The 16064-nt window shown below is 43.3% G+C and overlaps 1 protein-coding gene across 1 annotated transcript in view; it reads left to right on the top strand.

Moving 5' to 3' along the window:
- LOC118370053 (receptor-type tyrosine-protein phosphatase T) overlaps positions 1-16064 on the top strand; it is a 488900-nt gene that overhangs the window by 178431 nt on the left and 294405 nt on the right. The window contains exons 4-6 of the mRNA XM_052498885.1: positions 11516-11597; positions 12433-12548; positions 13265-13439. Coding sequence (XP_052354845.1) covers positions 11516-11597; positions 12433-12548; positions 13265-13439 — 373 coding nt within the window. The remainder of the gene's footprint in view (positions 1-11515; positions 11598-12432; positions 12549-13264; positions 13440-16064) is intronic.

The raw sequence follows: 16064 nt of genomic DNA, 5'->3' as shown, positions 1-16064 counted from the left end.
GCACCATCATAGATGTAATTCTAACTAACTCGCCCTCCAAATACACCTCTGCTGTTTTCAATCAAGATCTCAATGATCACTGCCTCATTGCCTGCATCCGTAATGGGTCTGCGACCAAACGACCACCCCTCTTCACTGTCAAAATCTCCCTAAAACACTTCTGCGAGCAGGCCTTTCTAATTGACCTGGCCGGGGTATCCTGGAATGACATTGACCTCATCCCGTCAGTAGATGATGCCTGGCTATTCTTTAAAAGTGCCTTCCTCAACATCTTAAATAAGCATGCCCCGTTCAAAACAATTTGAACTATGAATAGATATAGTTCTTGGTTCACTCCAGAACTGTCTGCCATTGACCAGCACAAAAACATCCTGTGGCGTTCTGCATTAGCATGGAATAGCCCCCGTGATATGCAACTTTTCAGGGAAGGAACAAATATACACAGGCAGTTAGGAAAGTTAAGGCTAGCTTTTTCAAACAGAAATTTGCATCCTGTAGTACTAACTCAAAAAAGTTCTAGGGCACTGTGAAGTCCAAGGAGAATAAGAGCACCTCCTCCCAGCTGCCCACTGCTCTGAGGCTAGGAAAACTGTCACCACCGATAAATCCACTATAATTGAGAATTTCACAAAGCATTTCTCTACGGCTGGCCATGCTTTGAACCTGGCTACCCCTACCCCGGTTAACTGCCCGGCACCCTCCACAGCAACCCGCCAAAGCCCCCACCATTTCTCCTTTACTCAAATCCAGATAGCTGATGTTCTGAAAGAGCTGCAAAATCTGAACCCCTACAAATCAGCTGGGCTAGACAATCTGGTCCCTCTCTTTCTAAAATTATATGCTGGAATTGTTGCAAGCCCTATTACTAGCCTGTTCAACCTCTTTCATATCGTCTGAGATTCCCAAAGATTGGAAAGCTGCCATGGTCATCCCCCTCTTCAATGGGGGTGCTACTCTAGACCCAAACTGCTACATACCTATATCTATCCTACCCTGCCTTTCTAAGGTCTTCGAAAGCCAAGTTAACAAACAGATTACCGACCATTTCGAATCCCACCGTACCTTCTCCACTATGCAATCTGGTTTCAGAGCTGGTCATGGGTGCACCTCAGCCACGCTCAAGGTCCTAAATGACATCATAATCGCCATCGATAAGAGACCTTACTGTGCAGCCGTATTCATCGACCTGGCCAAGTTTACCAACTGCTTCTCTGATAGAGTTCAGTGTGTCAAATCGGAGGGCCTGTTGTCCGGGCCTCTGGCAGTCTCTATGGGGGTGCCGCAGGGTTCAATCCTCGGGCCGACTCTCTTCTCTGTAAACATCAATGATGTTGCTCTTTCTGCTGGTGATTCTCTGGTACACCTCTACGCAGACGACACCATTCTGTATACTTCTGGCCCCTCTTTGGACACTGTGTTACCTAACCTCCAGACGAGCTTCAATGCCATACAACTCTCCTTCCATGGCCTCCAACTGCTCTTAAACGCAGGGAAAACTAAATGCATGCTATTCAACCGATGCCTGCCCTCACCTGCTAACCCATCCAGCATCACTACTCTGGACGGCTCTGACTTAGAATATGTGGACAACTACAAATACCTAGGTGCCTTGTTAGACTGTAAACTCTCCTTCCAGACTCACATTAAGCATCTCCAATCCAAAATTAAATCTAGAATCGGCTTCCTATATCGCAACAAAGCATCCTTCACTCATGCTGCTAAACATGCCCTCGTAAAACTGACCATCCTACCGATCCTCGACTTCGGGAATGTCATCTATAAAATAGCCTCCAGCACTCTACTCAACAAACTGGATGCAGTCTATCACAGTGCCATCCGTTTTGTCACCAAAGTCCCATACACTACCCACCATTGCGAACTGTACGCTCTTGTTGGTTGGCCCTCGCTTCATACTCAACGCCAAACCCACTGGCTACAGGTTATCTACAAGTCTCTGCTAGGTAAAGCCCCGCCTTATCTCAGCTCACTGGTCACCATAGCAGCACGCACTCGTAGCACTCTCTCCAGCAGGTATATCTCACTCATCACCCCCAAAGCCAATCCCTCCTTTGGTCGTCTTTCCTTCCAGTTCTTTGCTGCCAATGATTGCAACGAACTGCAAATATCTCTGAAGCTAGCTTTCACTAGCTTTAAGCACCAGCTGTCGGAGCAGCTCACAGATCACTGCACCTGTACATAGCCCATCTGTAAACAGCCCATCTATCTACCTACCTCATCTCCATACAGTATTTATTTATTTATCTTGCTCCTTTGCACCCCAGTATCTCTCCTTTGCACCCCAGTATCTCTACTTGCACATTCATCTTCTGCACATCTACCATTCCAGTGTTTAAATTGCTATATTGTTACTATATACTGTATATTGCTATATATATTGCTTCGCCACCATGGCCTATTTATTGCCTTAAATCCCTTATCTTACCTCATTTGCGTTCACTGTACATAGACTTTTTGTTTTATTTTGTTCTACTGTATTATTGACTGTATGTTTTATTTATTCCATGTGTAACTGTGTTGTTCTCTGTGTCAAATTGCTATGCTTTATCTTGGCCAGGTCGCAGCTGCAAATGACAACTCAACTAACTGTTCTCAACTAGCCTACCTGGTTAAATAAAGGTCAAATAAAAAATAAAATTAAAATAAATATATGCATAGTCACTTTAACCATATCTACATGTACATACTACCTCAATCAGCCTGACTAACCGGTGTCTGTATCTAGCCTTGCTACTGTATATAGCCTCGCTACTGTTTTTCACTGTCTTTTTACTGTTGTTTTTATTTCCTTACTTTCCTATTGTTCACCTAATACCTTTTTTGCACTATTGGTTAGAGCCTGTAAGTAAGCATTTCACTGTTGTATTCATGACAAATTCTATTTGATTTGATTTATTCAAGTTGGATAGTGTTTGAATGCCGACAGCAGTCGCACCATTGGAAGACACAGCTTGGACTGTAACCTACAAAAGTCTATTCGTGCTCTTTTCCCGCGATCCATCAAACCCATTTGGTGCGTCATCATAGTGGTCTCTGACTTGCGCCTTTTTTCAATGCTGATTTGAATGTCATTGAGAAAACAGAGAAGTGTCAAAGATTTTTTTCCGCAAACATTCTTTCTGAATTTAAAAGTAATCATCTAGCTTTTAAAAAGTATTTGTAATGTGATTTTTGCAGGTAACATAACATATTACAATCACCAATTTTTTTGTAATCCCTTACATGTAATGGATTACATGTAATCCGTTACTCCCGTTACGCCCCAACCCTGATTATGTCATGTTTAATGTGGAACCCAGTAAGTGTAGGTCATGCTTTTGTAGCGGCTAATGGGGATCCTAATAAATACCAAATACAACTGGTGAGAGGAATGGCCGAGAGAGAGAAGGGTAAAGTAGCCTAGATGCAACAATACAAAATATACATACAGTTGAAGTCAGAAGTCTACATAGACTTAGGTTGGAGTCATTCAAACTCGTTTTTCAATCACTTTACAAATTTCTTGTTAACAAGTTTTGGCAGGTCGGTTAGGACATCTACTTTGTGCATGACACAAGTCATTTTCCCAACAATTGTTTACAGACAGACTATTTCACTGTATCACATTTCCAGTGGGTCAGACGTTTACATACACTAAGTTGACTGCGCCTTTAAACAGCTTGGAAAATTACAGAACATGATGTCATGGCTTTAGAAGCTTCTGATGGGCTAATTGACATAATTTGAGTCAATTGGTACCTGTGGATGTATTTCAAGGCCGACCTTCAAACTCAGTGCCTCTTTGCTTGACATCATGGGAAAATCAAAAGAAATCTTCCAAGACCTCAGAAAAAATGGTATACCTCCACAAGTCTGGTTCATCCTTGGGAGCAATTTCCAAATGCCTGAAGGTATCATGTTCATCTGTACAGACAATAGTACGTAAATATAAACACCATGGGACCACTAAACCGTCATACCGCTCAGGAAGGAGACGCATTCTGTCTCCTAGAGGTGAACGCACTTTGGTGCGAAAAGTGCAAATCATTCCCAGAACAACAGCAAAGGACATAGTGCTGGAGGAAACAGGTACAAAAGTATCTATATCCACAGTAAAACAAGTCCTATATTGACATAACCTGAAAGGCTGCTCAGCAAGGAAGAAGCCACTGCTCCAAAACTGCCATAAGACTACAGTTTGCAACTGCACATGGGGATAAAGATTGTACTTTTTGGAGAAATGTCCTCCGGTCTGATGAAACAAAAATAGAACTGTTTTGCCATAATGAACATCGTTGTGTTTGGAGGAAAAAGGGGGAGGCTTGTAAGCCGAAGAACACCATCCCAACCATGAAGCACGTGGGTGGCAGCATCATGTTGTGGGGATGCTTTGCTTCTGGAGAGACTGGTGCACTTCACAAAATAGATGGCATCATGAGGAGGACAATTATGTGGATATATTGAAGCAACATCTCAAGACATCATTCAGGAAGTTAAAGCTTGGTCGCAAATGGGTCTTCCAAATTAACTATGACCCCAAGCATACTTCCAAAGCGGGGCAAACTGGCTTAAGGACAACAAAGTCAGGGTGTTGGAGTGGCCATCACAATCGACATATTGAATATAAAGTTGCAGTGCAGCTATATTTCAACATTAATGTAGGGGATTTGGTTAATTGCATGTCTCCTTGGCTCCCTGTTATTTCACCTTTATTTAACCAGGTAGGCTAGTTGAGAACAAGTTCTCATTTGCAACTGCAACCTGGCCAAGATAAAGCATAGAAATTCGACACATACAACAACACAGTTACACATGGAATAAACAAAACACAGTCAATAATACAGTGGAAAAAACAAAACAAAGAGTGTATATACAGTGAGTGCAAATGAGGTGAGGTAAGATAAGGGAGTGACTGCTGCCAACACACTGACTCAACTACAGCCACTTTAATAATGTAAAAATTGATGTAAAAATGCATGAGCCACTTTAAACAATGCCACTTAATTTAATGTTTACATGCCCTAAATTACTCATCTCTTATGTGTATACTGTACTCTATACCATCTACTGCATCTTGCCTTTGCCGTTCCGTACCATCACTCATTCATATATTTTAATGTACACATTCTTCATACCTTTACACTTGTGTGTATAAGGTAGTAGTTGTGGAATTGTTAGGTTAGATTACTCGTTGGTTATTACTGGATTGTCGGAACTAGAGGCACAAGCATTTGGCTACACTTGCATTAACATCTGCCAACCATGTGTATGTGACAAAAAATGTTTTATTGGTTTTGATTTATTGCCTTAAAACAGTCTGATGGCCTTGAGATAGAAGCTGTTTTTCAGTCTCTTGGTCCTTGCTTTGATGCACCTGTACTGACCTCGCCTTCTGGCTGATAGCGAGGTGAACAGGCAGTGGCTCGTGGTTGTTGTTCTTGATGATCTTTATGGCCTTCCTGTGACATCAGGTGGTGTAGGTGTCCTGGAGGGCAGGTAGTTTGTCCCCGGTGATGCGTTGTGCAGACCTCACTACCCTCTGGAGAGCCTTACTGTTGTGAGCGGAGCAGTGATACAGCCTGACAGGATGCTCTCGATTGTGCATCTGTAAACGTTTGTGAGTGCTGTTGGTGACAAGCCGAATTTCTTCAGCCTCCTGGGGTTGAAGAGGCTCTGCTGCTCCTTCTTCACCACGCTGTCTGTGTCGGTGGACCAATTCAGTTTGTTCATGATGTGTACACCAAGAAACTTAAAACTTACTACCCTCTCCACTACTGTCCCGTCGATGTGGATAGGGGGGTGCTCCCTCTGCTGTTTCCTGAAGTCTATGATCATCTCCTTTGTTTTGTTGACGTTGAGTGTGAGGTTATTTTCCTAATACCACACTCAGAGGGCTCTCACCTCCTCCCTGTAGGCCATCTCGTCGCTGTTGGTAATTAAGCCTGCCACTGTAGTGTCGTCTGCAAACTTGATGATTGAGTTGGAGGCGTGCATGGCCACGCAGTCATGGGTGAACAGGGAGTACAGGAGAGGGCTCAGAACGCAACCTTGTGGGGCCCCAGTGTTGAGGATCAGCACCCTCTTGAAGCATGTGGTAACAGCAGACCGGGATAAGGCTGATTGAATATGTCCGTAAACACACCAGCCAGCTGGTCTGCGCATGCTCTGAGGACGCGGCTGGGGATGCCGTCTGGGCTTGCAGCCTTGCGAGGTTTAACACGTTTAAATGTTTTACTCACGTCGGCTGCAGTGAAGGAGAGTCCACAGGTTTTGGTAGCGGGCCATGTCAGTGGCACTGTATTGTCCTCAAAGCGAGCAAAGAAGTTGTTTAGTCTGTCTATGAGCAAGACATCCTGGTCCGCGACGTGGCTGGTTTTCTTTTTGTAATCCGTGATTGACTGTAGACCCTGCCAAGTACCTCTTGTGTCTGAGCCGTTGAATTGCGACTATACCTTGTCTCTACACTGACGCTTAGCTTTTGATTGCCTTGCGGAGGGAATAGCTACACTGTTAGTAATCTGTCATGTTTCCGGGCACCTTGCCCTGATAAAAGCAGTGGTTCGCCCTTTCAGTTTCACGCGAATGCTGCCATCAATCCACGGTTTCTGGTTTGGGAATAGTTGCTCTGGGTATGACATCGCCGATGCACTTGCATTCTTGGCACTTTCACTGATTGCTAAAAGAACTGGGGCTGGAGTCCCAGGGCTGGAGTCCCTGGAGAACTGGAGTCCCTGGAGAACTGGAGTCCCAGGGCTGGAGTCCCAGGGCTGGAGTCCCAGGGCTGGAGTCCCTGGAGAACTGGAGTCCCAGAGCTGGAGTCATTGGGCTGGAGTCCATAAATGATTGATTTAGGTGCAATCTTACTTGCAGCAATATCTTTGCCTGTGAAACCCTTTTTGTGCAAAGCAATGATGTCGGCACGTGTTTCCTTGCAGGTAACCATGGTTGACCAAGGAAGAACAATGATTCCAAGCACCACCCTCCTTTTGAAGCTTCCAGTCTGTTATTTGAACTCCATCAGCATGACAGAGTGATCACCAGCCTTGTCCTCGTCAACACTCACGCCTGTGTTAACGAGAGAATCACTGACATGATGTCAGCTGGTCCTTTTGTGGCAGGGCTGAAATGCAGTGGAAATGTTTTGGGGGATTCCGTTCATTTGCATGGCAAAGAGGGACTTTGCAATTAATTGCAATTCATCTGATCACTTTTCATAACATTCTGGACTATATGCAAATTGTCATCATACATACTGAGGCAGCAGACTTTGTGAAAATTAATATTTGTGTCATTCTCAAAATTTTTGGCCACGACTGTATACTGTATTTTAGTAAATGTCATTCCAACATTGCTCATCCTAGTATTTTTATATTTCTTAATTCCATTAGTTTACTTTGATATTTGTGTATTCTTGTGAATTGTTAAATACCTCTGCACTGTTTGAGTTAGGAACACTATACCCGCAATAACAATTTGATTTGATTTGTAATGCATGCCGCTATTGGACTCTGGACTAGAGGAAACACATTCTCTGGAGTGAACAATCACACTTCACCATCTGGCATCCCGACAGACAAATCTGGATTTGGCGGATGCCAAAAGAATGCTACCTGCCCCATGCAATGCATAGTGCCAACTCTAATTTTTGGTGGAGAAGAAATAATGGTCTTGGGCTATTTTTCATGGTTTTCTAGGCCCCTTAGTTCCAGTGAAGGGAAGTGTTAACGCTACAGCATACAATGACATTTTAGACAATTCTGTGCTTCCAACTTTGTGGCAACAGTTTGGGGTCGGCCCTTTCCGGTTTCAGCATGACAATGCCCCTTTGCAGATAGCGAGGTCCGTACAGAAATTGTTTGTCGAGATTGGTGTGGAAGAACTTGACTGGGCTGCATAGAGCCCTGACTTCAACCCCATCGTAGTCTGACAATGCACCATGGCCGTTAGAATGGTATTGCTTTGGGGATACCGTGTGTGTGTGTGTTTGTTTGTGTGTGATGCCTGTTTGAACAAGTGTATTAGACTCCCACCCCCCCCCCCACACACACACACACACACACACCTGTATACACACACAACCCACCTGTCTCTTCCTATGTATGTAACCAACCACACAAAATACCTCATCCGAATGTGTTTCCTCCTTCTGAAAATAATCTGTGGCACAACTTATTCCAGGTCCTAATAGGATTTTCTTGTTACTAAAGCCAATTTTAAAGTATAATTTCACCAGGTTGTCTAACTGTCGACATTTCAACAGTGGCACACACAGCAACAGGAAGCCAGGGAGTAAACCAAATCCACTACTTTAATCTTTAAGTATAACTGTAACTTTATTCTCTAAATTTTGACTTGATTCTTGAAATGTAATTGAGATAATTCTCGAAATATTCCCACTTTTTAAAGTACAATCCATACAAGAACGGAAACGATCAAAGTACCACCACCCATCAACTAGTATTTATTATTTCTGTACACTTGGTGCTAATACTCTTCTGTACAACACCCCATAATGTCAGTGAAATTGTGTTTTGAGAAATGTTAATAAATTATTAGAAAAGTAAAAGCTGAAATGTCTTGATTCAATAAGTATTCAACCTGTTTGACTTGGAAAGCCTAAAAAACTTCAGGAGTAAAAATGTGCTTAACAAGTCAGACACTAAGTTGCATGGACTAACTCAGTGTGCAATAGTGGTGTTTAACATGAGTTTTGAATGACTACCGCATCTCAGTGCCACACACATACAATTATCTGTAAGGTGAAGTAATTAATTACACTTTGGATGGTGTATCAAGACACTCAGACACTACAAAGATAAAGGTGTCCAACCTAACTCAGTTGATGGAGAGGATTTCATCATGAGGGCAATGGTGATTTTAAACCAGTTAAAGAGTTAAATGGCTGTGATTAGGAGAGAACTGAGGATGGATCAACAACATTTGAGATATGCCATAATATCAACCTAAATGAGTGAAAACAATGCATCCTGTTTGCAATAAGGTACTAAAGTAAAACTGCAAATAAAATGGCAAAGAAATTACTTTTTTTGTCCTGAATACTGTGCAAAGCATTATGGTTGGAATCAAATCCAACACAACACATCACTGAGTACCACTCTTCATATTTTAAAGTATGGTAGTGGCTACAACATGTTATGGGTATGCTTGTCATTTGCAAGGACTAAATTATTTTTTGGGGTGATAAAATCAAATGCATAGAACTAAGCACAGGCTAAGTCCTTCTGGTAGCTCAGTTGGTAGAGCATGGCGCTTGTAATGCCAGGGTAGTGGGTTCGATCCCCGGGACCACCCATACGTAAAATGTATGCACACATGACTGTAAGTCGCTTTGGATAAAAGCGTCTGCTAAATGGCATATTTTATTTTATTTTTTATTTTTAAGTCCTAGAGAAAAACCTGGTTCAGTCTGCTTTCCAACAGACACCAATACGTCTTTCAGCAGGACAATAATGGAAAACACAAGGCCAAATATACACTGGAGTTACTTACCAAGACAACATGGAATAGTCCTGAGTGGCCTAGTTACAGTTTTGACTTAAATCGTCTTGAAAATATATAGCAAGACTTGAAAATAGCTGTCTAGCAATGATCAGCAACCAATTTGACAGGGCTTGAAGAATTTATTTAAGAATAATAGGCAAATATTGTACAATCCAGGTGTGGAAAGCTCTTAGAGACTTACCCAGAAAGGCTCACAGCTGTAATAACTGCCAAATATGATTCTAACATGTATTGACTCAGGGGGTTATATTATCAAATAATATTAATGTTTAATTTTCCATTAATACAAAAATGCATATACACTAGTGGTCAAAAGTTTGGGGTCACTTAGAAATGTCCTCGTTTTTGAAAGAAAAGCACATTTCTGTCCATTAAAATTACATCAAATTGATCAGAAATACAGTGTAGACAATTTTAATGTTGTAAATTACTATTGTAGCTGGAAATGGCAGATTTTTTAAATGGAATATCTACATAGGCGTTATCAGCAACCATCACTCCTGTGTTCCAATGGCACGTTGTGTTAGCTAATCTAAGTTTATAATTTTAAAAGGCTAATTGAGCATTAGAAAATTATTTTGAAATTATGTTAGCACAGCTGAAAATTGTCGTGCTGATTAAAGAACCAATAGAATTTGCCTTCTTTAGACCAATTGAGTATCTGTAGCATCAACATTTGTGGGTTCGATTACAGGCTCAAATTGCCAGAAATCGTCAGTCTGTTCTTGTTCTGAGAAATGAAGGCTATTCCATGTGAGAAATTGCCAAGAATCTGAAGATCTCGTACAACACTGTGTACTATTCCCGTCACAGAACAGCTCAAACTGGCTCTAACCAGAATAGAAAGAGAAGTGGGAGGCCTTGGTGCACAACTGAGCAAGAGGACAAGTACATTAGAGTGTCTAGTTTGAGAAACAGATGCCTCACAAGTCCTCAACTGGCAGCTTCATTAAATAGTACCCGCAAAACACCAGTCTCAACGGCAACAATGAAGAGGTGACTCCGGGATGCTGGCCTTCTAGGCAGAGTCCCTCTGTCCAGTGTCTATTGGCCTGTCAGAGATATGGCTTTTTCTTTGCAACTCTGCCTAGAAGGCCAGCATCCTGGAGTCGCCTCTTCACTGTTGACGTTGTGACTGGTGTTTAACATTCTGTATAAAATGCTTCCCATTTAGTTATTTCCAGCAAACCTAACCTATTATGAGCAAAGCAACAACCTTGGAGGCTTTTGCTATGACTAAAACACCTGACTATACCTGTGTAGGGAGGCTCCTCTCCCCATCCAACCCTCTCTCTTGTCCTATTTATTTATTTGACCTAGGCAAGTAAGTTAAGACACATTCGTATTTACAATGACGGCCTAGGAACAGTGGGTTACGTCCTTGTTCAGGGGCAGAACGACAGATTTTTACCTTTGTCAGCTCAGCTTGATGAGCAAGCTGAGCTGAGCCAAGCTGTACTGGGCTGGCCTGGTTACACATCAAACATAGTTGTAGTAACGTGCTGGAAAGGACAATGTGAAAATAAAATATCAGAGTCGGGTTCGGGTTGGCCCTATAATGTGAAATACGTATTTGTCTCTATCTGGCCACAGAGACCTGAAGGCCTGAGTCCCTCTTCCCAGTCTGGCAGCCTTCACCGAGAGCCCTGTGTGAGCCCCACATGTCCCGAGCACATGGCACTGCTCTACTGGCCCGCACATTCTGCCAGGCCCATGTGTGAACAGCAGCAGCAATCCGCCTGTATTGTTTGTTAATTATTACTTGAATATATTGCTGCAGCTGTCCCAATGGAAAGAGCTGCTGTCATTTTGAAGGGTGTGTAGTTAGAGATGGTGAATGTTGTTGACAGCATTGTGGATGCCATTCTTACAGGGTGTCCAGCTGAGTTTTGCAGGGGTAACGAAAAATGCCTGTACAAATTGTGTTTCTCACTCTCTCCTCTCTCTCCCCACTCCCATCTCTCCCCATCTCTCTTCCTCTCCACCTTTGCGGTAGGTGATATTCGAATCTGTATCCGTACAGGGCCATCCAGGGTTCATCGCGGTGGACGAGGTCCGAGTGTTGGCCCACCCATGCCGTAAGTGACACTACCCCATGGAGCATCATCTGGTCTCACACTCCTGTCTAGCAGGCTGTGTGTGCGTATGTGTGTTTGGGAGTGGGGGACACACAGACCAAGGGGAGTAGAGGGAGGATGAGGTAGATAGTGGAGCCCAGAAGAAGGAACAAACTCTGGGCCTTCATCATTCAAAGCTGACAGAATGTCTTTGCCTCACATCTTTGGACTCCTCCAAGGCACTCAGTGTCCTAGATGTGTTCTATTTCTTTCTTTCTTTCTTTCTTTCTTTCTCTTTCTGTACTTAGACTTCGAGCTTTCCCTGGGAATTAGGACAGAGCACTCAGTGCTGAATTCAAATAAGATTAGGAAGTAAAGGTAAATAAATTGCAGAGTAAAGGAATCCAGTCGGCTTTTTTCTTCAATGGGGGAAATTAACGTCAAGATAAATCCTCGTATTGAAATGATCAATGCATACACTATTAGGCCTACATTTATAGGCGCGGTGAAAATGAGATTAGGAGATGCCGTTTCAATGCCGTTTCAATGCCATACAGAGCAGTCTCGGTTCATTTGCTTTTCAGCTGGACATTAGTGTGCACTGAGCACACCAGGGGAGAGAATTCTACGGAAGGGAAGGAAAGGTGACCTGAAATCTTAACTTTAGATTTTAGAACGAAAAGAAAAAGCACACTGTTTTGATGGTAATTTAATGTTGTGTGCATTTGTTTTCTTTATTCCTCACATAACTCAGCTTTCTCAATTACTCAATGCATGTCAAACAGTTGATACAGTATGTGTTTGTGCTTATGCATGCCTAGTCATTGTATTGAGAGTGTCTCCCGCCCCTTTGCAGGGAAAGCGCCTCACTTCCTGCGGCTGCAGAATGTGGAGGTGAATGTGGGCCAGAACGCCACCTTCCAGTGTACCGCTGGGGGGAAGTGGTCACAACACGACCAACTGTGGCTACAGGCGAGTTGCTTCCCTTCGGTCCATTATAGATGTCATCCATCTTATCCCTCTCACCTTAAATCTGCAATCTTTAATTAGAAAAATAACAGATGGCAGCCATGCCTGAGGGATGGGGCTGGAGAAGTAACCAATCTCAAATTCATAGATGTAGCTGTGGATGCATCCACCTTTAGTGACTAGCTTCTGTAGCTTTTTCAATCATGTAGAATACACAGGACATTTTAGTTGATTTCTGTTGCAATGTTATGACCCCATCCTTGTGAAATGACACTTACAGCATGGTCCAGTTCCTTGCTGTACTTGCACAAACACTGTAATGGTATAAACTCTGTGGGGATATCCATACAATCTGTGCCCTGAGTATAAAGTGTTGTTTTGATATGGACGACTGCCTCTCTATCAGCCACCAATGTACTGCACTAGCATGTTTTCATCTTATAGTAATGGAATTTGCAATGGAGTAGTATCCAGGGCAGAAAAAAAGTATCAGGTACATGCTAGAATAAATTACTTTTGGGAGGTTGTTATAGTCGAGTTGATATCGTAAGGAAAAAGTGTTGTGAAAAAGTTGCAGTTTCTGACATTAACCATACTGCTGGTTTCTTTGGTTAACAGACTTGAATGTCCATATGTGGAGTTTGTCCTTTTTTACCATACCGACGTGATAATGTGACTAATGTGTTAGTAAGAAAGTGTCCGTCTCTCTCTCTCTACAGCAGTGGAATGGTAAAGACACAGCCCTCATGGTGACGCGGGTGGTGAACCACCGGCGTTTCTCAGCCACCGTCAGCGTCGGGGACACGTCTCAGAGAAGCACCAGCCGCTATCGCTGTGTCATCCGCTCCGATGGTGGCTCTGGGGTCTCCAACTACGCAGAGCTAATCGTCAAAGGTACGGCTAACGTACTAACGGCTTACCTGCTAAAAGCGAGCAGGTATAGGCTAACGGCTAGACTACTGGCTAGGCTAACGCTAGGCTACCCAAATACCAGGCTATTACCAGTCAGTCAGAACTCCGCTGGGTTCCTCCACAGTCATCTGAGCAGCAAACCCCTCATTATTTCAGCCACCATCAGCAGTGTGCATTCGAATTCCACTATTTCCCCTTTCTCCCATTTACTAATGCATACTAACTTCACCTTGAACAGAAAAAAGAGAACATTTTGGTTAAGGGAGTGGAAAACAAGGGTTTCTTCACAGATAGCGTAGACTGCTGGGTGGTCAAATCAATTCAAATCAAAATCAAATCAAATGTATTTATATAGCCCTTCGTACATCAGCTGATATCTCAAAGTGCTGTACAGAAACCCAGCCTAAAACCCCAAACAGCAAGCAATGCAGGTATAGAAGCACGGTGGCTAGGAAAAACTCCCTAGAAAGGCCAAAACCTAGGAAGAAACCTAGAGAGGAACCAGGCTATGTGGGGTGGCCAGTCCTCTTCTGGCTGTGCCGGGTGGAGATTATAACAGAACATGGCCAAGATGTTCAAATGTTCATAAATGACCAGCATGGTCCAATAATAATAAGGCAGAACAGTTGAAACTGGAGCAGCAGCACGGCCAGGTGGACTGGGGACAGCAAGGTGTCGTCAGGTAGTCCTGAAGCATGGGTCCTAGGGCTCAGGTCCTCCGAGAGAGAGAAAGAAAGAGAGAAAGGGAGAATTAGAGAGAGCACACTTAAATTCACACAGGATACCGAATAGGACAGGAGAAGTACTCCAGATATAACAAACTGACCCTTGCCCCCCGACACGGCACAACCCAAGGGGGGGCGCCAACCCAGTCGTTGGGTATTGTAGGATGGGCGGGTGGGCACACTCTCCGCTTTCTTCTGAGAAAGAGTGGATTAATTGACAGTGCACTGTAAATAATCTGAAATAGCCTATATATTTGTTCTATCACTTCTCCTCTCAGAAAGGAGCACTTCTTGATATATGGCTCAGAAAAACATGCTTCCCCCTCCTCTCTCGCTCTTTTCCTCCCTCCCTCCTCCCATCCTGTCCAGATTCAGCCAGCCATTGTTCCTACCCCGGGTGGTTTTCCTAGCCAAACAAACCTTTAATGCTGATATTTAACCGCTAATCTGGTACTTTGATTCCCGCTCAGTGCCTATATGTGTGGGGAACAGGGGCAAGTTGGCCCTGCTTAGCAGAAGCTGGCACTAAATCACTCCTGTGATGCACCTGGAAGCAAGAGTAGACTGCCTAACCTTGAGTTGTTTGTGCACCTGGTTTCTTGGCTCAGACCTGTGGGCCTATAGCCAGGGGCCTTTGTAGTGCATCAGAACTGGATCGGTGCACCTCAGCTGGACTGGAGGCTATTAAAATCCAGGCCTTGTGGCTACTGTGTCCATTGGTCTCATCCTTGGTGTTTGATTATAGCATCCTTGGTGTTTGAGAGTTGATTAGCTCAGAGTTTCCCAAATTTGGTCGTGGGTTAAAAGGTCTGTGGAATGGCGTGAACAATGTATTACTCAGCCTCATCATACATACAGTACATTGACTGAATTACTTGTGGAACAGCACACTCAGTGCAACCTAGGAAGAAACCTAGAGAGGAAACAGGCTCTGACGGGTGGCCAGTCTTCTTCTGGCTGTGCTGGGTGGAGATTCTAATAATACTTGGCCATTAGGCCAGATTGTTCTTCAAGATGTGCAAAAGTTCATAGATGACCAGCAGGGAAAAATAATAATAGTGTTAAGTGTTCCTTGTTTCTATTGGTACAGCAAATGGAAGTGGTTAATTGACACAGGTGTTTCCGTTCAGTAATTGTGTCACCTACCATCTTAAAGTACACTACCGGTCAATAATTTTAGAACACTTACTCGTTCAAGGGTTTTTCTTTATTTTTACTGTTTTCTCCTTGTAGAATAATATTGAAGACATCAAAACTACAAAATAACACATATGGAATCATGTAGTAAGCAAAAAAGTGTTTAAAAAATCAATATATATATATATTAGATTCTTCAAAGTAGACACCCTTTGCCTTATTGACAACTTTGCACACTCTTGGCAACCAGCTTCATATGAAATGCTTTCCCAGCAGTCTTGAAGGAGTATATGCCACATATGCTGAGCACTTGCTGGCTGCTTATCCTTCACGCTGCGGTCCAACTCATCCCAAACCATCTCAATTGATGGAACTGATGCAGCACTCCATAACTCTCCTTGGTACAATAGCCCTTACACAGCCAGGAGGTGTATAAACAAATGATAGTCCTACTAAGCGCAAACCAGATGGGATGGTGTATCGCTGCAGAATGCTTGAATTGTAAATAAATCACAGACAGTGTCACCAGCGAAGCACCCCCACACCATAACACCTCCTCCTCCATGCTTTACGGTGGGAAATACACATGTTGAGATCATCCGTTCACCCACAACGCATCTCACAAAGACATGGCGGTTAGAACCAAAAATCTCCAATTTGGACTCCTGACCAAAGGACAAATTTCCACCGGTCTAATGTCCATTGCTCGTGGTTCTTGGCCCTAGCAAGCCCTTTCTTCTTATTG

The sequence above is a fragment of the Oncorhynchus keta genome, chromosome 37 (assembly GCF_023373465.1).
Source record: "Oncorhynchus keta strain PuntledgeMale-10-30-2019 chromosome 37, Oket_V2, whole genome shotgun sequence".
NCBI classification, from domain to species: Eukaryota; Metazoa; Chordata; class Actinopteri; order Salmoniformes; family Salmonidae; genus Oncorhynchus; species Oncorhynchus keta.
This window is presented reverse-complemented; position numbering and strand designations above follow the sequence as displayed.